General features: G+C 38.8%; 1 protein-coding gene across 1 annotated transcript; it reads right to left on the bottom strand.

Annotated features, from left to right (window-relative positions):
• Positions 1-22,432: 22,432 nt before the first annotated feature.
• Positions 22,433-24,822, bottom strand: rpl36a (ribosomal protein L36A). The gene is made up of 5 exons (XM_061248664.1): positions 24,774-24,822; positions 24,004-24,109; positions 23,803-23,870; positions 23,262-23,384; positions 22,433-22,511 (listed from the first exon to the last, which is right to left on the bottom strand). Exons 1-5 carry the CDS (start codon positions 24,774-24,776, stop codon positions 22,491-22,493), a joined length of 321 nt encoding a protein of 106 aa, XP_061104648.1. The 5' UTR covers positions 24,777-24,822; the 3' UTR covers positions 22,433-22,490.

The following is a 24,822-nucleotide window of genomic DNA, read 5'->3' as shown; positions in this document are numbered from 1 at the left end:
TAAAAACTTAACTTAAATGAAATCGCTCTGATATAAATGTGCATAATTTAATTCTGCAAGAAATTATGATCAGTTACCCATTGTTTTCATTTGCATAATAAATGAAATGTAGTTTTATATTTCGCATTTTATCAATTGTACCAAACCGTGAACTCAATATTGAGGCACTGAATCAAGATTTTTGAGAACCACTACAACCCATCCATTAAGACATCTAGTCTTTTCACATATATACACTCACTGAGCACTTTATTAGGAACATTTTTACTTTATTACACTTACTTATTCCTGCGATCAAATAATCAGCCAATTGTGTGGCAGCAGTGCAATGCATACAATCAAGTAGATACAGCTTCAGATAATGTTCACACCAACCATCAGAATGGTTGATCTAAGCGACTTTGACCATGGAATGATTGTTGGCAGACAGGGTGGTTTGAGTAGAAACTGCTGATCTCCTGGGATTTTCATTCACACTAGTCTCTAGAGTTTGCAAAGAATGGTGCAAAATATTTGTTTCAAAGTGTATTTTCATAAATGTGGCCCTTTTTATTTTCTGTTCAGAGAAAATAAAATTTAAGATGACTTGGATCGTTGGCTGAAATGATTTCTAGTTCTTAACCCTTTTTGCTTATTGTTGTTTAAAGGCTTTTGAGGGTTGTTTTAATGCCCAGGAATTTACATTACATTTAGCAGGAAATTATCCAAGGTGCAAAAGCTTGATAACATACATATGGATGTTTTTGTATGTTTGTATTAGGGGAGATTGGCATGGGTGGCTTGGGTATCCTAGTATGACACTAGGGTATAATTTTTTTCATTCTCTTTCATCTTCAAAATTACCTTTTGATTCACAAATTGACAGCATATATACAGGTTCGATCTCCGAAGAGGACATCTGAAAAATTAAGCTATGGCGGTTGGGTTCGGTGTGCGGGAAGGAAGTAGGGAAATCTGAGGACCACGCCTACTAGTTAAGTAAGCACACGCCTGGACTACGTTAGGAATCAGTCCAGGAGTTTATAAGGTGTGCTTCTTTCCACAGTAGGTGGCTGAGACTGGGAAAATGCCGGAGAGCAGAGAGCCGAGCCAAGATGCCTGACAGCTGAAAAGCCAGCCACCTGAAAAGCTGCACGCGAGTCAGGTTATTTCCTTTGCATGGATTATTATTATATATTATTTTTCATCTGGATCCTGTGAGGGTGAAAGCTGAAGACTTTTGCTTATTTTTTCCAATTTGTTGGCTCTCTCTCTTCTGTAACCACCCCTTTGAACAAATAAAGCACGTTCGGAAGTTTCATATCTCCCTGTGTCCAGCTCTTCTCAGAGGAGCCACATGGCATGTTAAATAAGCATTACTAAGTGAGCAGTTTCTGCAATACACCATCCTATCCCTGAAATGTAATGATGGTCATAATATGAGTATTGTTTTCAATTTGGGCCAGTGTTATTGCCACTCAGCTCTGTGAATGAGTTGCCTGCTTGTTGGGAAGTCCTCATTAACCCACCAGTCAGGCTGTTAGTGTAGGGCTAAATTAAATACAAATAATACATACTAATTTGCCAGTTTTCCATAAAATAGAGATATGCTTCACTTTTTCTTAACTATTGTTCAACCTCCCCTGTTCCCCCTTCATTTTATTAAGCCTCCCCCATAGGGATTCCCCGCAGGAATTATATGCGTCATCAGACTCCATGTCCACCCCCTAGTCCAAAACCACTCTCGAAATCTTTATTTTATTTTATTTTTTCTTCTGGCGGGTTAATTTTGTGGTAGAGGAATCTCAGAAACCGCAAGGCCCTGGAACTAGTCCTTGTATATTAAAGATGTATGTTTACTTAACCTTGGCCGCCCTACCGGACAAAAACAAGTTTTTGCTGATAACTTGAGAACTTTAGATAGGGACAAACAAAGTATCAAGATCAGGGTCAAGGTCATATGGGCGCAACAAAAATTGGCTCTCAAATTTTGTGGAGGCCTTGATAACTTAAGAACTATATGTCTGATGGGGACAAGCAAAGTATCAACTTGAAGCTTGACTTGGGGAAACTATATAGGTTAGCGGTCAAAATCATATAGCCAATCAAAAGAGGTGCGACAGAAAATGGCACCTTTTTGGCCGACAATTGTCTATACTGCATGTCATAGTAAGTACAGCTTCACTTGTCAAATCGGTATAAATACTACTACAAAAACCACTGCAAATATGCTAGTGCTTGACTCACTGAAAGCAGCCATTCATTATTCACCATCAAAAATAATGGTGAATTATGTTCTCAGAAGCTTAGTCAGATACATTTTGAACATTGCTAAACAGTTCAGATATGAATGTGTAAGTCCTAGCTACAAAGCTTCTCTAGAACCATTTACATACTGTAGAACTACAGCTCTGTAAAAATGTCCCTCATTGAAAGATAGAGACCGTTATATATGGAAATGAGCACAAATACTACTATGCACAGCAAATGTGGGAACAGTCCCTTAACAGCCCATATAGGCCAAGGGTCTGACAAATTGCACAGCCTGAAACAAACATTCATAGGGGCACCCCTCCGTGTGCATCCTTTATCTTATCACTGTGAAAGCACCTGCAGAAGCCTGTACACTTTAATAGACTGAACACTCTCAGGGGTGTGACCTTACAGCTGTGTTTGTCCAGATATCTTCACAGCTTTCTCTGCAAAGGGGGAAGAGTACCCATCAGCTTGGGAGTCAATCTGCCTTTTGACTTTCCCTGAGCCCATATGAGTCAAATTGTAGTATTTGAATTTAATTTGTCAAGACCAAAAAAAAAATGCTCCAGTGCTTCCCTTAATTAGCAATCTTGTAGTGCTTGACATGATTGCAATGGACTACTTCTAATTAAAATGCAAATTTAGCTGGATGTAATTGTTGCAAAAGAAAGCTTACGTCCCAGTGGAAAGGAAGTTTAATTAATGGACGTTCTTCAGGAATGCAATGCCTGTGCCATCTAGTAATCATTTCCCCTGTCATGAATGGACAAGAGCATGCACATGCTCAGGTTTGCCTGTCACATGGGATCATTCATTTTCAAACAAAGACCTGTTTGCCTTTTGTAAATAACACCCAGAATTTTCCAACTATATGAAATGGAATATTGTGCTGGTAGGTGCATTGTTATTACAGGAGTAACATGGTGGTTGAATGTAACACTTGCCAGTTGTCTTTAGGCAACAACAAAAAAGTTTTGTTATTATTCAGTCATTGAAATATATTTTAAAACTTCTTTTTCTAAGCCTAAATTTCCCACTATAAAAGTTCACCCAAACTGTCTGGGCATGGTAATGAGAACAGTCAATTAGCTATGATCGACAGGCCATGCTCCCACTTTCCACACGTTGTTTGTCACCATAGCTCCACGATACACGCTCAACTTTGGAGGCTCAATTTTCACAAGCTAGCTAACTTAACTAGATATCAACTATCAATAGCTAAGGTAAGGGCGATGACTTATCCGATGATCATTTTTGCTAGCTATCTAGCCGAGTTAAGATCTTTGACATCTTCTTCAATTCTGGCCACAGGTTTTTCATGGGATTGAAGTGGGTATGAGATGGGTATTGCAGTACATGGTTGTTGTTTTTACTTAACCATTTCTGTGTGGATTTTGATGTTTGTTTAGAATTATTGTCCTGCTGGACAATCTACCAATTGTCTGCTTCATAGCAGAGGCAACCAAATTTTCTGCAAAGAGTTCCTGGTGCCCCTGGACCACTGGCAGCAAAACATCAACAAAACATAAATAACCCACCACTATATTTGACAGTAGGTATGAGGTGCTTCTTCTTCCCAATTTTGCCGCCAAATATGTGGATGGCTAAAACGTTCAATTTTGATCTCATCTGACCATAGTACTCTACCAGAGACTCCTAACGGTGGCTGCCTTCATAGTTCCAATAATTCAGAATCTCTGGAACACACAATACAGCTTATTTATTCTTCATTTAAATAAGTACTAGTTAAGTAACTACAACTACTACATGTAGAATACTGAAAGTAATGCATTTTGTATTATATCAGCCATCCAGTGTGCACCATACAAGTATGCGCTCAGTGGTTTAGCCCCGCCAGTCTGTAAGGTCGCTATCTGAGTTGCATAAGTCTCAGCTCTCGTAGTGTAGTTAATGGGTACTCATTTTGAAATTATGTAAATCTGGACAAGAGCTTGTTAAAATTCTGTGATTATAAAACTTAAAAAGATGAATGGAAAATGGAAACTTCTATCATTATTATTATTATTATTATTATTATTATTATTATTATTATTAGTAGTAGTAGTAGTAGCATTAGTGCACATGCATAGCCATTACAGAACAGAAGGCTAAAGAAAATGTAAGTGCACTAAAGCAGTGCAGTTTATACAGTAGGCTATCTGACCATGTTGGCTCACATCATTAAATATAGACAAACAACTTGGGCTTCCTCAGAAGTTAATTAATTGGCTCGGTGATTATATGAAGTCATGACTCTGTAAAAAGTATTTAAATGACACAGTAGCTAAATGTTAAAACCATCTCATCACATACAGTACAGCTATTTGTGAAATGGCAAAGGCCTAGATTTTGGCACTTTTTGCCATCAGTGATTAGAGGATGAAATTACAAATAGGCCAATGATAATTATCGTAGCCTATGATGTCCTTTTCACACTGTGGCAATGCATTCATCATACCCGCTTAGTAAACGCAAGTTAATTTAAAAGATACAATCAGGCTAAATTTCAATGTAAGCTATGACTACAAATATAATTTATTTTTTATTTTTATATAAATATAGACCTATATGCCTTCTCTGTCAATCTTCTCTTCATCATTCTGTAGCTTCAGTACATTAACTGTTGCTCATCCTATTGCTTTTTTATTGTTGTTATCTCAGCCCTGATGCTGAATGTTTACACTGTGAGTGCATATGAAGTCATGAGACTGGACCTGTAAAAAAGCAACAATTTAATTGACACAATAAATTGTAAAACCATCTCACACATACAGTACAAAATCCATTTGTGAGATCTCCTTCTGGGAGAACCAGCACAATCGTAAATTATTTTTACTCAATTACTCAAAGGTATATGATTAAAAGCTGTGAAATGTCGCTTCAAAGAGGGAAAACTTGTCTGCACTAATGTTTGAGGTGATCACAAACGGTTTGTGTACAATTTAACTAAATGTTGTCGTTAAAATTGTTAAGTGTGTGCGGGACATTTGTAACAGAGGTATTTGTCATTGTGCCAATGAAAAATAAATGCTTAAATTGTTCCTATCTGCCTTATTTTCCAGGACAACATGCTCCATTTTGTCTTGACTGGCCTAATTGGCCCTCTGATGCTTCACTCTCATTAAAGTGCTGCAAATTGCTTTGATTCAGGACACAAAAGTGTATTAAATTCTTCATGCTTCAATCCCTATGATTTGCTTCTGCCCTCACAAGAGAAGGATGAAAAAAAGCATATTTTACTGAATAAAATATCACCTTTTACCTTTTTCTGTTGTGCCTTCTCATGGATTTGTTGATTTGGTGCCCCTCCACTTATGCCACACGCACACACACACACACACACACACACACACACACACACACACACACACATGCATACACACACATAGAAATAGGTATTTGACTTGACTTGATTTGAAAATACAGTTACTGCCGCTCTTGCACCATCGTCTCTCTTACCCAGTAATAGACTGGGATTAATAAGAAATCCAGGATCCAGCATGGATTTATTTTTCTACACCTGTCCATACTGATCCAAGCAAGGTTTTAACAATGAGGCCTGGGTTTTCATGATTTAATGATTAATCACTGCTAGTCTTATTGCAGAGAGGGGAAGTGGGGGGCGGTTGTTGAGGTGGGTGTTGACTGAATTCTGGCACTCTGTTTACTCTTAGAACTCTCATATGTGTCATGCATTATGAATTCTTATACATCTCTGTTTTAATGGCAAACATTCCGATGCTGTATCTGACCAAAATATTCAATTTTGGTATCACATGGTCATGGTCAAGTATGATTGAATGGCGGTGCTGCGTCATATATTTTGTGTCAAAACAGAGATGTGTGAAAGGAGATGCGTGTTATACCCATGGTGAAGTTTGGTGGTGGGTCAGTGATGTTTTGGGGCTGTTTTAATTCCAGAGGTCGAGGGGCATAATGGATTCCACCAAGTATCAGGCCATTTTGGCTGACATTATGATTGCCACTACTACAAAGCTGAGATGTGGCTGTAGGTGGACTTTCCAGATAGACGATGACCCAAAGCATACCTAAAAATCCACACAGAAATGCTTCCGAAGACAACAAAATCTATGTTCTGCAGTGACTATTGCAGGTGCCAGACCTCATTGCAATCGGAAACCTGTGAGAACATGACAGTTGATGAGCACCAACCCAAGAATGTGAAGGATCTGTATCGAGGAATAGTCCAAAATCCCTCCAAACGTGTTCCTTAACCTTGTCAAGCATTACAGGAAAAGTCTCCAAGCTGTACTCCTTGCCAGAGATGGCTGAGACCAGTGGTGCCAATAATTATAAATTATGATACCTTGATTTTGGTGAAATCATTCGTTCTTTTTTATGAAATTAATGTATGATTTTGGTGTTTTAGTGTTACGTTCCCAAATGTCTCGGGGTGGTTATGTAAAAGGGGGGTACGGAACATTCAAATGTATATTTCACAGAGAGCAAATTGGGGAAGAACAACAATATATACCAAATGGTAAATGGAATGGTTGGCATTTATATAGCACTTCTATTCCAAGTACTGTACAATTGATGCTTCTCATTCACCCATTCATACACACACACTCACACACCAACAGTGATTGGCTGCCACGCAAGGCACCAACCAGTTTGTCAGGAACATTTGGGGGTTAGGTGTCTTGCTCAGGGACACTTCGACATGCCCAGGATCGGCAACCCTCTGACTGTCAGACGACTGCTCTTACCGCCTGAGCCAATGTGCCCCCATACCAAAGCTGTTGTGATAAAGTGATAAAGTAATAAAGTGATAAAGTAAAGGAAAATGAAAATATATATCTATATTTACAGTATTTATAAATCTATACACACAACCGAGGACTGGGACCCTGAGAGAAAGGACACAACAGACCCAAAACTGAGAAAGCTGAAACAAAAAAATATGAGAAGACTACCTATCTACAATATCAAATAAAGCCTACCTTCCTACTCAAATTGAACAACAAGAGGTGGCAACCACTCCTAGTCTAGTGTATATATACAGCTATTAATCCTATGTGTAGCTATGATGTACAGAGGCCTCTATCTTACCTATCCCAATGCCTCGTTATGGCCGACAATGGGACGACAACAGGGTAAGACAGAGCCACCATTATAACCAAAATAACACAGAACCAAGTACAGCACAGAGTTTGCATGGATGGCTTTTCACGGGAGTGGATGCAACTGGTGGGTTTTTTAATTTTGGGTCGCCCTCTGATTGGTAGAAGGAGGTTGGGGATGCGACTGGATAATGATGATTGACGTGCACTTGAGCGAATGGCAGGAGAGAGAGGGGGAGAGAGAGACACACACAGTGAACCACACAGCTACACACACACACACACACACACACACGCACAGGATCATAACAGTTGGTTCCTTTGAAACATTCATGATGTACAGCATTTTTCACATGTTCAGCATTTTGAGTTTCTCAGTAATCATATTGTTTATTTTTTTGAAGTATTTTTGTGCATTGCCAGTCAGGGGTGCCAATAATTCTGGAGCCCACTAAATTAGCTAGATCACATAGCAGAAATAAATTATTTATAGATTGGCATTGCTATCTATGGGGTGGCATACAGGCTTACACAATAAAATGGCACACTAGAACACGAAAACATATAAAGATAAGGATGTTCCTTGTCCTGGCTTGTAATTGTTATATATTGCCATGTCAAGTTTGGTCATGAAACGATTCAACTGTCTCTTGCTCAGCCACTTCATTTTATTTATTTTTATTCTTTTCAGACATTTAGAACATCAGTAAAACCTGTGCCTTGTTCTACACGTATGGATTACACTGCTAAAATGAAAATTTGTCAGGGTTTAGTAAGTTAGGTAAATGGCCATGCAGTCAAATACCCATTTAGATTTATTGGCAATTAAAAATAATTGCATTCTGTCTCTGTTCATTTTCTAATTGTATTGTTTTCTCTTATGTTAGGATATTCTACAAGACGGAACTTTAATAATGAAATATGACAATGATATCTATAGCAATAATTAGCACCAACTGGTGTTGTTGAGGTCTGATACTACCTGCATTGCTGTTTTACAGGTTAACCTGCACTGCCACCCAGAGTTCAAGACAGAAACCACACAAATTTAAACCCTGTCCTCAGCCTCAGTGTATGGAAAAGCTCATTCCAATTCAGAGGATATATTCTCAATTGCTTGTGAATACGACATCCATCAAGAGTGATAAGACATGGGCATTTTCCCTCCCGGAAGAATATGTGATCTGAACTGCAATGACAATACTGTCGAGGAACATTGGCCTTGGACATGGGTAATTCAGCGATATTGTCTTCATCTCTAGAGCCCAGCCAATGAGTCAAGTGCTGCTGTTATTGTGCCAATCAGTGCTGTTGCCATGGTGTGGGATAACATCCCCGTCAGGGTCATGAGGCATAGCCAACTAAATGAGACCATTTCACACCAAACTGCATCGATTAACTCTCAGCAAAGTCAATGGCTTACCTCAGGAAACTTTTATGGCCGCAAACAATCAGAAAAGATGTACAAATACACTCACATTTCTCTCTCTCTCTCTCCCTGTGTACTTCTTTCAACCTCTTCCTTCTCCCCATACATGCACGCACACACGTGTGCATATGCACACACAAACACACACAGCGCAGGCACCTACACATGCTGCATGAATGAGATTTCTGCTAGAACTGAAATCCGAGAGGCCACGTTGGATAACAGAAAAAATATTAATCCATCTTCAAATTGTGAACTGCATCTGGCACAGATTTAGTTTTTCAGTTAAGATGTGGGCGACTAATTCTCCCTCCAGAAGATGTGGTGAAAGTGATTTTTGAAATAAACTATTTTATGTTTACAACACAGTGGGTGTGTCCCAATATGCAAAAAATGCACCCTCCTCTTTACTCCACTACCACGCCCCAGAAACCGATGTTTGTGGACCCCCTCCCTCTGCTGTCTCAATATTGTAGTAAGCGAGTGAAGTACCTTCAAACTTGGCCCTCCTCTACTCCCTGCAAAGTGATTTATTGATTGGAAGAGGAAGTCTTTTCAGAATTGTGGGTGACTTCATTGTACTCACGCCCACATAGTTTGAACTTGCATTCCCCCAATTATGCAAGATAATTAGCCAAATACATTTGTCGTTATTATCACGTATGATAGGCTGAAGCCTGAAGGCTAAATTGTGTCTCATATCCTACAGATAAAAAGGGGAATTTTCAATCACCATGACAACAGGATTTACCATTTGAAAGTGTTAAAACTCACGCTTCTATCCGTTTAACCTATTTTAAAATGCCATTGCTATATCGACATCAGTTCCTTATTTTGAAACATGTGGGTGGTAAAACAAGTGTGGGGGGACCTCGCCTTCACTGCATTTTGGAAATCCATATTCTAGAGAAAATAAGGTAATGTCAGTGCCCTTTTCATGGCAAGGATCCAGCAAATCAAATGCATCATAATGCAATTCTAAAAACTCGGAGAAACATTGATAGAATGGCCATTGTTCACTTTGAATTTCTTTGGAGGAATTATCACTGTTGTCCGTTTCGCGTTGCATACTTCGACAAAAGTACTTGTATATAGCTATTATATAAGTTTTGTATAGGCTCTCTGGAACAAGAAGAGCCCACGTACAAGCTTATCTGACCAGTATCGGTCTCCATTTGCACAGTAAAGGCTGATCCCCATTTGTGAAGAAAAAATACAGGATAAGTACAGCTGACCCAAGAACTGGCTAGTGGTATGTTATTGATGTAATGGTTGAGAAGACATTTTAGCTAATTACATTATGTTTCCAATGGTGTAGAGTTTGTTAGGCTTTCATAAAACAACACCGCTTTGTTTTTGCCTGCGTAATGAAACCGTAGCATTATCAGCAAAAACTGTCTTTTGGCCAAAAAGGTTGAAGCTTTACAACAAATTTGCAATGCCTACATCTAAATACAGTACTTCCTTTGGGGAACTTCCAAGGAATCTCTCGTCTCTCTAGCCTCAAGTGAATATTTCTGAGGAAGACAGTGAAAACACCTTTGGCTCCACAATAGAGCATTTCCATCGATGTGACCCCATTTTATATCAGTGATCATCGAAATATTAAAATACATCCTTAAAATATTGTATTATTATTCAGTATAGTTAGTGGGAAATAATTGTTTTTCAATGTGAACCCTGAACATAGTGAAACAATAACTTGCATCGTATCCATTTCACAAATCTACAGAAATGTTTCTGAATGAGCTTTTATGAGATGCAACTGACAATATAATGCTGTTTGAGTATAGCTAAAGTATGAGGAGACATTGGACACATCGGTATTCTGGGATTACAGTAAATTGTTATGCTGTTTGTAGCCTACTAATGTTTATTCGGAGCCAGTGTTGCTGGATACACATTAATTAGGGCCTGGACGTGAACCGCAATGTCATATTTGTGTTTTTTACAGGCCACTCCCTACTATGCAACTACTTTTGCTTGAAACTAACAAGCTATATTGTAGCTTTAAATTGGCTGACCACATCTGTGACTGGCTATGAGAATATGTGTGGATTCGACAAAAAGTAACATTTATGATAGGGATTTTTCTTGAAAAGCCAACATTGACTTTGATGATTGCAGATAACCTGTCTCGCCTAGTTTACTCCCCTTCCTTGCTCCACTTACTTCTAGGGTAGTAGATGAGTAGTAGTGGAGTGAAGTGGAGGGGGGAGTTAAAAGTAATGGGACACCGTAGCAGCTCTAGTGATCGCACCCTTTTATTTAAGCGACCTTACTGACTGGGGTATGTAAACATATGGCAACATAGGAAACATTCCTAAGCTGTACACTTCCTGATGGTCAATTTGTTGCCTTGCCTTGCAGGGAACCCAAGGGTGCATATCCGCTGCTTGCCAGGCAAACTATACTTACAAGCAGGAACGCTGCCGTTTTGTCTCTGTTTTGGTTTGCATCCGGATTTTAAGCTTTTTCTTTGTTGGGGAGCCGCGGTGGCGCAACAGGCTAAGACGCAGCAGACTTGCAGTTGCAGTTTGCTGCAGTTGCACACTGGGGACCGGGGTTCGATTCTCGGTCCTGCCAAAAAGCCAAGTTTGGCCGGCTCACATGGAGCAGCAATAATTGGCTCGCTGCTCCAGAGGGAGGGACTTGGCAGGGTTAGTAGATCGCCGCACAAAACAAGCACCTCAAGTGCCTCGGAATCATGGTCACGACTTGGGAGGCGTGAGGGCTTGAAGAAGGCGTGTTGCTCTCCCGTCGCCCGCCGAGGGATGGGGTGTGGGCGGTGTATCTAATACTAGCTCTAATTGAATCAGACGGGGTACAATTGGCTACCAAACTGGGAGAAAAAGGGAAAAGGTTTTTCTTTGTTTTGGCCTATCCAATAAGTGCCTAGCTCTTACTTACTCTGGTTGTTATTTTCTGGTACTGCTTACTTATTCTTGTCTTGTCTTTTGTGCTTTTTTGTTTGCATGGTTGACTCCTAGTAGGCTAATCAGTATTTACTGCAATTTATTTCCTATTTCTGTGCATGGTTAAGTTTCCTTTGAAGCATGGTACCAACTGGTATATTTTGATTTGGTTTTGATTTTGCCCTTTTGTGTTTTCTCTGATGCTAATTATTTTCCCTTTTTTCTTTAGCAACGGCTGTGTGCCCCAGAGAGGATTACTTTTGGTTGAGGAAATCCTGTCTCCTGCTTCTTAGTATTCACATGCCTGTGTGCCTGTTTTCTGAGATTTACTTCCCAGGGCGAAATTCCCAGGGTGGCATGGTTGGCTACTTATTTGTGATTACTGGTCAGTGCCCTTATACCTTGTATACTGGCAAACAGTCCCTGTCTACCTGTTTGCCTTGAATAACTAAATGGTTTTCTTGCTGCTTTAGACAGACTTCTGAATTGGTCACACAGGAAAACTACCCATTGCTTTCTTCGATGTATTGTAAGATGAAAAAGTTTGAGGCAGTTTCCACCTGCAGTCACAGTTGAGCATGTGGCCAGTTTTCCCTTGTGTGATGTAAAACGTGGGGAGTGAAATGCTCGAGGCGGCCCATATTTGGATTAGGCATGCCGTTGCATCTATCAGCGTTTTGCACCCTGTCTGGGTTAATCTCTGCTCCCTGAGGAGCACTGATAATGTCAAATCATCACTTTTTTCTAAATCCCCTCCATGAAACACAAAGCCGCTCTCCCAACAGCAGGTTGTGTGTTCCCGGGAAGGGGGGCATCATAACAAGAAGTGAAGTAACACTGTTTCTGGAGCGCAGTAACCGCCTGGATGCTTTGTAGAGTCGGGACTGTGGAGATTTGAGTGGCAGTGCTCAACAGGGCAGTTTTAGAGCATACTGCGGGTGCTTCTCTTTTGCATGATGAGCCTGTTACATATTAAAGCCCAATACAAAGATAAATCTTCCTTGTACAGATGCATGCCTGTCTATCATCAGGAACACCACGCGACAGAACACGAGATACAGTACTGTGCAGAAGTCTTAGGCACCCTAGACTTTATTATATATATGTTTATGTTTTGTGGGTGTATTAGTATAAAAGAACATGTTTGAAATTTCCAAAAATGAATTTTACAGACATTTTTGTATTTCATTTAAAAAAGTAACATATTACTGTAAGCAAGTGACTACTTTTTACTTTTTTTCTCTCTCATTTGGTACCCTAGCCACGATGATTGTACTGTATTTTATTGTAGACTGCAAATAAATACAAAACTATTTTCAAATATAAAACAAATAACCCCTTAAGTGACATTTATTTTGCATTGATTCCTTTTTTTGCAGTGCAATTTAAACCGGTTAAACTCACGGTTCTATCTGTACAACTTCACATTAGCACTTAAAAATATCTGGTTCTCTCAGCAGTACAGTGGAGAGTGATGTCTTTAAGTTGCAAAGCAAAATCACACTAGATGTAGCAAGGCAATGTTACAAGCAGTGTTCTCACAGCCCAGGGCTTTTTTTAAATGACGTTCAAATAGCTATGCGTGCAATTTACATCCTTTAAAATCCTGTTGTTTAATTACAAATCATTGGGCTGGTGTTTTTTTTCCATTATTTCTTTTTTTTTGTGGTGTGATTTTCAGCCACTACGGTAACCATTTGAAAGTGTTAAAACACACGGTTCTATCTTCACTCAGTGAGCCCTTTATTAGGTAGACCTGTACACCAGCTTGTTAATGCAAATATTTAAACAGCTAATCATGTGGCAACAAATACATGCATAAAAGCATGGAGACATGGTCAAGCGGTTCAGCTGTTTTTCAGTCCAAATGTCAGAATGGGGAAGAAATTATCTAAGTGACTTTGACCGTGGGATGATTGTTGGTGCCAGACATGGTGGTTTGATTATATCAGAATGGTGTTGCAGAGAATGGTGCAAAAACATAAAACATCCTGTGAGCAGCAGTTCTGAGGGCATAAATGCCTTGTTCATGAGAGAGGTTAGAGGAGAAGGGCCAGACTGGTCAAAGCTGACAGGAAGGTGACAGTATTGCAAATAACCACACATTACAACAGTGGAATGCAGAAGAGCATCTCTGAACACACACTAGTTGTATGGTATTGGTATTGAAGTTATGACTGAAAAGCATTTTAGCTAATGACATTATGTTTCCAACAATGTATAGTTTTTTAGGCTTGCATAAAACAACACAGCTTTTTTTGCCTGCGTAACAAAAGTGTAGGGTTTCAATACACACACGTTGGTAATAAACAGTTCTTGAGGTATTTCTCAAAATATTTTATCATTATTCAGTATGCTTATAAATAAGGAACAAGCCTGCTCCTGAATAGTAAATAGCATGTAAAATTGTGGATTGTGTTGATGGAGGTTACGTATTCAACAAAAATTTTATCTCTTGTCTCTTGCCTCTGGAGTATTCTCAAGTGAATAGAGGGTATTTTCATTGACGTGACCCCATTTTATATCAGTGAGCATCTAAATATATTCTCTAAATATTTTGACTTGTTGATGGAGGTTGCGAATTTGACAAAAACTTAAATCAATGGACCTCTGTCAATATATTCGTATATAGGTATATATAAGATGTTATTATAATACTTATTTTTTTACATACATTTTTTTTATCTTCTCAACCTGTTGCTTTCTGAGGAAAGCACAAGGAGAGGGAGAGGTAGGGGGAGGGTGACAGGTGGGGCAAAGTGAAAATAGGATAAAAAGTACAGTATTTTACACGTCATAAGACCCATAATATCATTTTGTTTCTATTTAGTTTAGTCCTTTTGGAGTCTCGAATTGTCCTTTTTGGAAAACTGCCTTGACATAGCTTAGAAAAAACAATACAGAATGCTCATTCTTGGAGATGTTGTCATCATATTTGAAAAGGGATTTATCCAGCATTTTGGCTGTGACTGCAGTGTATTTCTGAGCATGCCAGGCACTACCACAATAATCTGTATCCACTCAAAAACAGAAAGTCTTTTCAGTGAGAAAAAAACTTCCACTTCCACTGTGTTTCAGTTTCTGTAACTTTGTTTTAGTAATGTTTTGAGTAATGCTGACTGTTAGAAAACAAACCCCAATGGGTTACCTTTCAGAAGACATCAGGATTATGCTTGTAGTCAAAAGGGTTCAAGAATAGTATGGGAATAGTATAGCAATGGGTGATACGTAAGGGGTTAAAAGGTTTAAAATAATTGTAATCTTGTCATCCAGTCAATTGGCAGTTTAATCATAGCTTAAATTAGTGAGCTAAATCAAGAAAAAATAAACTGTAATGACAAATTACTATTAAATATCTCTTATTTTGTAACTTTGTCATGTCCATGTGCTTTCAATATGTAATTACGTAGAGTAATCTCTTCAATTACTATTTCAAACGTTCCTGTCAGCAGGTCCTCTTCTGGAACAGGCAGCTTAAAGGGCAGCTTTGTGCATGAAGTGTAAGGTTGATTGCCAAGAAGAAGCTACTGCTCTACAGATACAGTATGAATGAGCGTTTTAAAGGTCTAAACCAATCTGGCAGAGGTAGAGCTCAGTTCTGACAGAAATAATACAAGGAGACACATCAAAGTGACATTTTCCTCTTTCCCCAAGCCTCAGTTTAATAACTGCAGCTTAACTCTGCCCGGCTGGGTCAGATTTGTAAGTACAACAATTGGTTTCCCCACACATTCAGACCTGCAGTAAAATTAGATTGTAGGGGCTATCATAAGGCTTCATCTGTTCTTTAGAAGAGAATTTGGACTCACCTGGCTTATAATAAATGGATGAATTGGTTAGAATGACAGTTTGGATCCAAACAGGAAACCTATTTAATATCTTGAAATCTTGGCAAATTATAAATTGTGTAATGACACATTACACAATGAGTTCTCATGCTAAGCAATTATATTTCTTTATTTTGACAAAACTGAATAGTTTTATTTTTTGTCAACTGAGAATACTCTCACAAAAAGCAGGGTGATATTGCTCTAAGGTTGGACCTGCACTTGTGAATAAACAAAACAAATATAACAAATAAACTTCAATGAACTAGGTTCATTGCAGTGCACTTTGACCTGCGAGTTTATGCATTTATTTTGTTCATTTTACATGATAATTAGAATGAGTATGATTGAACCCCTCATTCTAATCACAAAAAAAAACAATGTTTTAAGTTAAATATTTGCATTTGCCAAAAGCCACAAAAGACAGGAAAATTTAATTTATCAGCCCTCCAACAAGGTGATGCAAAATGGCATTCAGATGAAACAGCAAGCTATCAAGGTTCAAAAATTGTGTTTTACATGGGGAGACCTGAGCATTGCAAACATGCAGGCGTTTCTGGCTCATTTGGTACCCTAGCCACGATGATCATACTGTATTTTATTGTAGACTGCAAATAAATACAAAACTATTTTCAAATATAAAACAAATTAACTTATTTTAACCCCTTAAGTGACTTTTTTTTGCATTGATTCATTTTTTTGCAGTGCAATTTTCAGTCACTATGGTAACCATTTTAAACCGGTTAAACTCACAGTTCTATCTGTACAACCTACTTCAAGATGCCATTGCTTTAGCAACAACATTTCCTTATTTTGTAACATGTGGGTAGTAAAAGTGTGGGGGGACCTCTCCTTCTCTGCATTTTGTAAATCCATATACTATGAGAAATAAGGTAATGTCAGTGTCATTTTCATGGCAAGGGGTCAGTGGACCAAATGCATAATAGTTTCTCATTGTAAAACGTGCTACCTCTGAGAAACGTCAACAGAATGTGAATTGTTTACTTAGGAATGATCATTATCATTGTTGTCTGTTTTGCCGTTGCATACTTCTACTGAAGTACTTTTACATACAAATACTATTATCTACGTTTTGTATAGGCTCTCTGGAATATGATGAGCCCATGTATGAGTTTCTCTGATCAGTATTTATAATACAGTTGCACAGAAAATGTGTTGCCCCCATCTGTGTGTAAGAAAATAGTTTGTGCAGCGGTTACGTTAAATTGAGCACTTCCACTGAAGGACTTCCAAGGACTCTTTCGTCTGAGTGAATATTTCTGAGGACAAGTGAAAACATTGACTCTTTGACACACCAGTGCCGTGACCCCATTTTATATAGTGAGCATCTAAATACATTCTCTAAATATTTTGTTATTATTCAGTATGGTTATAAATAAGGAGTCAGCCTGCTTTTGAATAATAAATGGCATGTAGAATTGTGAAATTTGTTTCACTTGTTGTTGGGGGCTGGGGCCTCAATGAATATATTAGTATATAAGATCTTATTATTGTAATTATTGTACTCTTTTATGATCTTCTCAACCTGTTGCTGTCTGAGGAGAGCACAGGTTGAGGGACATTGTTAGCAATATCTGCATTCTGTGCACATTTGACAAAAAACGTGATGTTTGTAGTATATAATAGGCCCAGCCAATGCATTCCAAAAGTCGGGAAGTAGAAATGACTAGCCTACAATTTTCCTTTAATGTTTTGGTAGTTTGGGAAGAAGGGGCAGGGCACCACACATCTGGCAGCAGAATTTGGGGGGGGGAGCACAGGGCACCAGTTCCGGACAGGTAAGACACCACATAGATTCAAGTTATGTGAAGTGTGTGCACCTGTGTGAGTCTGTGAGTGTGTGTGTGTGTGTGTGTGTGTGTGTATGCAGTTGTGTCTGCAGCCCTCACTACTGCCTATGTCCCCTTGCCATAACCTGCTACTGCACTGAGCAATACCACCTGTAATCTCTTCTATCTCTTCTGTTAGGTGCTGCTTTCTTTCTCCAAAAACTGGCATACAGTAATTGGTTTTTAATCATGCTTTAATTCACTGTCAGTGTATAATGGCTTATCTTTGTCATTGCTTCAGCAAACTCTATTCTGTGTAGTGTTCTGTATCAATGTCTTTTGAATGTAGCTTTTCAAAGGTACAGCATTCATAAATGATACATGCCGCACAGGGACTAACATCTTGTCAGAATTGTAAACATAATAAATCATCATACTCTACTGACATTTCATTAAAAAAATTCTGCTACAGTTTATACAAAGAAAAATAGAATGTAGAAATGTACAGCTGGATCTCAAAATATCAATTGGGCAATTTTGTGAATGTTTTATGGATAAATAAATATACCCAATTTATTAGGAACATTTTTACTTTACTACACCTACTTATTCATGTTATTATCTAAACAGCTAATTGTGTGGCAGCAGTGCAATGCATACAATCATGTAGATATGGATAAAGCTTCAGTTAATGTTCACATCAACCATCAGAATTGGGGGAAATAAATTGGAGCTAAGTGACTTTGACCATGGAATGATTGTTGATGGCAGACAGGGTGGTTTGAGTATCTCAGAAACTGCTGATGTCCTGGGATCACACACACTAGTCTCTAGAGCAGGACTGCCAAATCCAGTTCCTGGAGATCTACCATCCTCTATGTTTTCACTTCAACCCTAATGTGACACACCTGATTCTATTAATTAGGAGCTCAACAAGCTGGTGAATATGATTATTATGGTTGGAATGAAAACCGACAGGACGGTAGATCTCCAGAAATGGGGTTGGGCAGCCCTGCTGTAAACAATAAGGCCCGCTGTCCAACCTTTTACGGGAGTTTTCTTACCCAGTAAATATTCAGCAGTATAAAATGATGTATTATTATTATTATTATTATTATTATTATTATTATTATTATCATCATTATAATTATTATTATAATAATTATTATTGTTGTCATAATCCTAATCCTCATTGTTATAATTATCTGTGTGAATTGTCCAAACATCCAAACATGTCCAATCACAGTCCCTGCTAAAATATAAATATGAATCAGTAATCGTAATCTTACTTATTTTGACAGTCAATCAGATATCATTTATACCAGGGCTGCCCAACCCCATTTCTGGAGATCTACCATCCTGTAGGTTTTCATTCCAACCCTAATAAAGCACATCATATTCACCAGCTTGTTGAGCTCCTAATTAGTAGAATCAGGTGTGTCACATTAGGGTTGAAGTAAAAACATAGAAGATGGTAGATCTCCAGGAACCGGATTGGGCAGCCCTGCTCGAGAGTTTGCAAAGAATGGTGAAAAAAATAAATAAAAGAATGGCCAGACTGGTCAAAGTTGACAGGAAGGTGATGCTAATTACAACAGTGGTATGCAGAAGAGCATCTCTGAACACACAACGCATCATAACTCTAAGTGGATAGGCTATAGCAATAGAAGTAAAAAAAAAAAAAAAGGATATAAAATACCTAATAAAGTGCTCACTGAGTGTATGTAAGGGATAATACCCTATGAATGAGTCAGTTATGAGGAAATAACTGCCCAACAGGGTGGTGCTACGTTTACAACCCGGAAGGGCAGTTATTTCCTCTGACCCGTTCATCGGGTATTATCCCGCTTATACCACGGCAAACCTGCCAAAGTACTGTAGATATGGACAATTTATTTTTTAGTTTAGAAATAAATGTATTAATTGAAACACAATGGTATCGGGAGAAAAAAATTGCTCTGCGTAGGGTAAAATTTCAGGCTAATGCATCCCCTACAGGAGATATAACGCTAGGCTATTAGCTACTGTTAGCTCGCAAAATAACGAGAAGCAACTTCTAGAAATTTGAGGCTGTATTCCAGACTTCAGTGCCATGCAACTGAACGGAGTATGGCTGGCCCTTCCCATTTTTAACTGAAGCAAAGAAAAACATCAGTATCTCGTTGAGTTTTATATTACTGTGGCTGTCAAAATCAGTTGGCATGTCTGGTTCTTGCAGCCAGTCCTTGCAAAACGGCAGTGGCCCATGGACTTATTTTTTTTCCTCTCCGTCCTCTATTTGGTCGACCTGTTCCTCGTTCAGGTGTTCTTGCCACTTTCCCCCTTGTTTCCTAGTTGTTTTCAGACTGCCTAGCCAATCTGCCACGGCCCATGCATCAGAATTGCCATAATTTCCAAAAATATAAAATATTACATGCTATACAGGGCCCCTGGCCAATATGGGGCCCTAAGCCGAAATTTGGAATGGTCGCCCCCCATATACCTATATACACTGATCAGCCACAACACTAAAACCACCTGCTTAAACCAGTTTTTTCATGAAAGATGCTTTAAACTGTAATTTTTCATATTTAAAAAAACAATAAATACCACCTACCATATTTGCATTGGATCTTATCCTCCGTAAAATTTCACCACATGCAGAACCATGTAATTCCAATGGAGGGAAGAGGGAAGAAGGATGAAACTGATGTAGGATTACATTTTTGAATATGTTGCACAAACTATTTTAAATTATTTTTTTAAATATTAAAAACTCTGAATGAGCTTACAAGATTTCCATTTTCAACAAATGTATCAACTACACAGACACAACATTTAATGTCTCCTCAAAAGCTATGACTGTTATGAATTGAATTCCCCAGCAAATGACAACAATATAGCTTCAAAACCAAAGCAAGCTCCTTGCTATAGGGTGGGCTACAGTTCTCCATGCTTGATGACAGGTCACACTCACTACAAGATTAGGATTGTTAGTTGTTACAGCACATGAAAATACAATTGGAGAATGGGGGTGGGGGCACTTTACACTTCACTTTTATTATTTTGAGAAAATAAAGTTAAATGCACATTTCAAGTGAAATAAGTGTTTTTTTCTTCTCTCTTCAAGCTGACTTAGTGCCCCACGTGCAGCGCATGTTCTGTGTTTAGGGAGGGGTGGCCCGGATGCCTAATTGATGTTGCACATAAACATTCATAACTACTGCTGAAAAACGAACCACTAATTAAAAGGTTAATTGCCAGCATCTCATTCTTACCATACAAATACCACCATTTCACACAGCACAGGCACAGATATTGTACTCAATTATAACGCCAGGGGGCGGGGGACACAGTGAGGCGGGTTGGTGAGATTACCGCATTCAACAGCACCTTGTGTATCAACTTGTATATCATCCCTCCCCAACCACATGTCTTGGGGTACCCCAACTGCACAACCGTCTTTACCACCAGCAGTTTTAGATTTCGACATCACTCCTTAAGAAAGGCTTTCCCTTCCTATGACCTAGAATTTGGCTTAGCCAAGTCAGCATGATTCTAGCTTTAGCGGTCTGTTATACTCACCAAAATACATCTAAAATGATTGTCCTCACTTTCAATGCAAGCACTTTTCTGGATATATTGTCTGAAATGTACAAAGATAACTGTTGAGAATTGCATACAGAGCAATGTGATACTACGGTCAGAAGTGTACAGATAACCTTTACACAAGTAAAGTTGGACACTGTGAAAACTGCAACTACTGACTGAATTTTATAAGAACCCGAAAATGTAAATGTCACTAAATATGGCCGTAGCACACAACTGCACAATTTATACAACATACACATGAGCATAGAACTAAATTGCAACCTTGTTTTAGGTTTGGGTCAAATTTACCCATTGTATAATGCTGAATATTGTTTGCAAATTTCACTCTTTGTACAGCTTTAAAATCACAAAAACAGCATGGGTATATCTGACCCAGGTGAAGTTTCACAGGTGCTAATAATAATGGTTAATAGAATTGGTGTTCCTGCAAGCTATTCTTAGTAGATAGTTATACTGTTGATACCAGCCCAAAAAGACAAGTGTTTATAATAAACAGGAAACCGCAACACCTGCACTTTCAGGAGCCTGAGGACCAAATTCAGTCTGTCATATGCTTGACTGGAAAGTCCCCAGCAGCCCACAGATACAACCCAGACCCATTAGCAGCAATGGTCAGTTTCTCAGCTCTAATGGTAGACTTCTTAAGGCACTGAGCAATACAAACTAAAAACCAAAAATAAATAAAGCTGACAAGGGATTTTGATTTAGTCAGTCTCGTGGGAATTCAGCACACCATTCTGGCATCAGCAATGACCAAACCAGAATGGAAACGATTAATTGTGCAGACTAAAATGACTCCACTTCATAAACACGCTAGAATTCAATGTCGTTTAAAAGTGAATGGAAGCGGCTAGTGTAAAGTGCATGTGGATGTGAATTGAAATTAGTTTCAAGTAGAATCATGCTGCCATTCTTTGATTAATAATGCATTGCTGGCAGCGCCAATGGGTTTGCTTAAATCACTCAATACCACTTTTCCAGTAAGAAAGCAAACGCTTGACTGGTGGCTGTTTTGCACACAAGCAAAGGCAGTTAATCATGCTAAATTCAAAGATAACAAAGAAAGACGCCATACTGCAAGGGTTCCCAGAGACATTTCAACACTTGAACACAGGGGCCTAACATTTTCACATCGCAGTTTCAAATTCTGGTTATGGACAGAATACCAATGTTGTAACCTTGGCTGGCCCACAAGGATTCTGTAAATATGCCGGCAAAATTATATGTATGAAATTAACTTAGACGTCATTCATTTTGCCCATACAATACTCTATATTGGCCATGCACAACACCTACCTCAAAATGCAGAAACTGAGTGAGTGATGCTTCGAAAAAATAACTGATTTTGGACCTAAAGCATTACGAGAAAGCGATTTTTGGTTGGTGCCAGTGCATAAGCAGCCTGGTAGGGGAGCAAATAAAGCGGAGACTTAAAATGTGTGCAACAAGAAAATGTTCCCACCACTGCCTGACTCAAACAGGAAGAGTGAAACAATTAAGAGAACCCAAAACTGGACATAAATGTATCAGTGGCAGGGCATGAATGATAGACACCTTCCGGTACATTTTAACTTTTATTGACAATGATGGAAAACGCCACAGAAAGTCCCAGGTGGAGATTAGAACTGGATGACTTGGCCCTGAAAGGAAAAACATTACTTTTAGTGCTTGCTCATTTTCTCAGAAAACAAGGAATTTTCAAACAGGCAGACATGTCCATCAATCAAGGTATTTTTCAAGAGCAAGATTTAACATTGTGTGTCTGTAGTAATGAGTGCAATTGTATACTGCGAATACCTGCCTGAATTTAATATAACTTCCAGATGAAAATGTAATGAGGTAGAGATTTCATTACCAAAATCAAACTATGTTATGTACATGAGCAATTTAATTTCCTCTGGGGTGCTGCTCCAAACCATACATCCATCAACCATCTAGTGACTGCAATCCAGCTCAAACCAACTAGCCAACCAGACTGTTTCTACACTGGAGTTGCATGATATTGGTTTCTTTTCATTTTATTAACATACAGGGGATAGGAGGTAGTACTGTGGACTAAATGTTCCTGGCACTACTGACACTTTGAACTGATATGAATCTCTCCACAATATTAGAACCAATGAAATTACATCCCAGCAAACACAAAATGTTCACACAATGTTACTGGAATGTTTTGTCAATGTTATAACATTGCCACTATAAGGGAATATTGTGAGAATGTTTTGTTAGCCGAATATATAGTCACTTGACAGAACAAAAGCTTGACCAATGCATGCTAAATGGCAATGCATGGGTTTAGTGTCAGTGAAGATGATCAATTCAATACAATGGAAAAATAAATCTAGGATATCGACTTCTGTATGGATAGCCTATATTTATTTAGTTCTTACCTTTCTCTTCTTGTCTCCTCCCAGCTCAAAGTGTTTGCATCTTTTGATGGCAAGCATTCTTTTGGACCTGCAGTTGGGCTCCACACATTCCAGCCTCAACACAATCTTTTTCGTAGTCTTAGCCTGAGACAGAAATTCAACCAGTTAACTGAAATAAGGGGCCAAAAAGACATGAAGCGCAGTGCATCACACAGAATGCCACCAAATCACAATACTGCACGACAGCCAGATCACTTCCAAAAAAACAAATTAGACATATGTAATGTCAAAAACACAGACTTCATGCTATATGTAGTTTACAGAGAATATCAGAGTACTGAGTATTTTAGCATTCTGTGTCTAAATATAGGCTATACTGTTATTATAAAATGTGTTTAGAATGGGGTTCAAGCCCCGGTATAGGCATGATAAGATCAACACGGCTGTTGGGCCCATGGGATTGCCCCCTGCTTAGTCTAATCAAGTAAATTGCTTTAGAAAAGATAAATTATAATAATTTGTAATTTACTAAAGTAAAAGGACTTAGGAGAGGCACAAATACCTTCTTTCGGAAAATAGGCTTCGTCTGACCACCGTAGCCACTCTGCTTTCTGTCGTATCTCCTCTTACCTGTAAAGTAAACGGGTGATTGCATGGCTTTTTAATCCAAAGTCTGTATGGCTGTACAATGTTGTATTACATGTTGCACTTCACTAGAACAAACTTCACAGCTAGTGGGTGTAAAACTGAGGCTTTCACTCACCCTGTGCGTACAGAGAGTCTTTGCCCTTCTTGTACTGGGTAACTTTGTGAGGCTGGTGCCTCTTGCACTTTTTGCAGTAAGTCCTGCGGGTCTTCGGCACGTTCACCTATGACAATTTCATGAGCGTAACGTTAGAATACGGAGGTGTTAACACTAGGATAATCTCACAAACTGCATCAACTGAAACGGTTCACCTCGTCACTTAACTCCATAAATTAATTTACTCATTGTGTAAACTCGCTAGCAGCACGCAACCAAGCAAAAGTACCACCTTGCAAACAGCGAACGTAGCAATCGTGGCGTTTCAACGAACTTACGTATACATATACTATGGTTCAAGGAACTGGGAATCTTGAGGTTAGCAAGCTAACATTAGTGTAGTTAGCAACAAAACTAACAACCCTTAACGTAGCGTTACCCTTCCAATAGACCATCTGGAAATAGACCAGTTTCACCAGAAAAAAACGTATAATGAACAGCCCTAAACCACGAATAACAGACCTTTGAATATATTAAATACCAAGGCTATGGATTCCTGAAAATAATCACATCAGTCGGCCATGTTTTCCCGATTAGCAGTAAATGGAAACTGTCGCCTTTTTAACATCAAAATTATTCAATAAGGCAGTGCTTAAACGTAACAATAATGACATATGTACGTCGATAAGAGGCTATATACCACCAACAGTACATAGAACTGCCGAAGCTGATTATATAGAGGTAAGATTAATAGCGATTTTAAAACGGTTTGTTTCCCAAATTATTCTTACCATGTTTGCCCTCCCGAAGCAGAGGCGAAGAGGAAGTTAATTCCCGGAA

Source organism: Conger conger, chromosome 7, assembly GCF_963514075.1.
Source record: "Conger conger chromosome 7, fConCon1.1, whole genome shotgun sequence".
NCBI lineage: Eukaryota > Metazoa > Chordata > Actinopteri > Anguilliformes > Congridae > Conger > Conger conger.
The sequence above is the reverse complement of the archived record's forward strand: the minus strand, read 5'-3'. Positions and strand labels throughout refer to the sequence as shown.

What these genes read in the sequence shown, in the direction of transcription:
- rpl36a (XM_061248664.1), bottom strand. An exon ending in AGACTCTCTGTACGCACAGG is followed by an intron (nt 23,871 to 24,003) that starts GTGAGTGAAAGC and finishes TTTACTTTACAG; the next exon opens with GTAAGAGGAGATACGACAGA. An exon ending in GAGGAGACAAGAAGAGAAAG is followed by an intron (nt 22,512 to 23,261) that starts GTAAGAACTAAA and finishes TTTTCCTTTCAG; the next exon opens with GGCCAAGTCATCCAGTTCTA.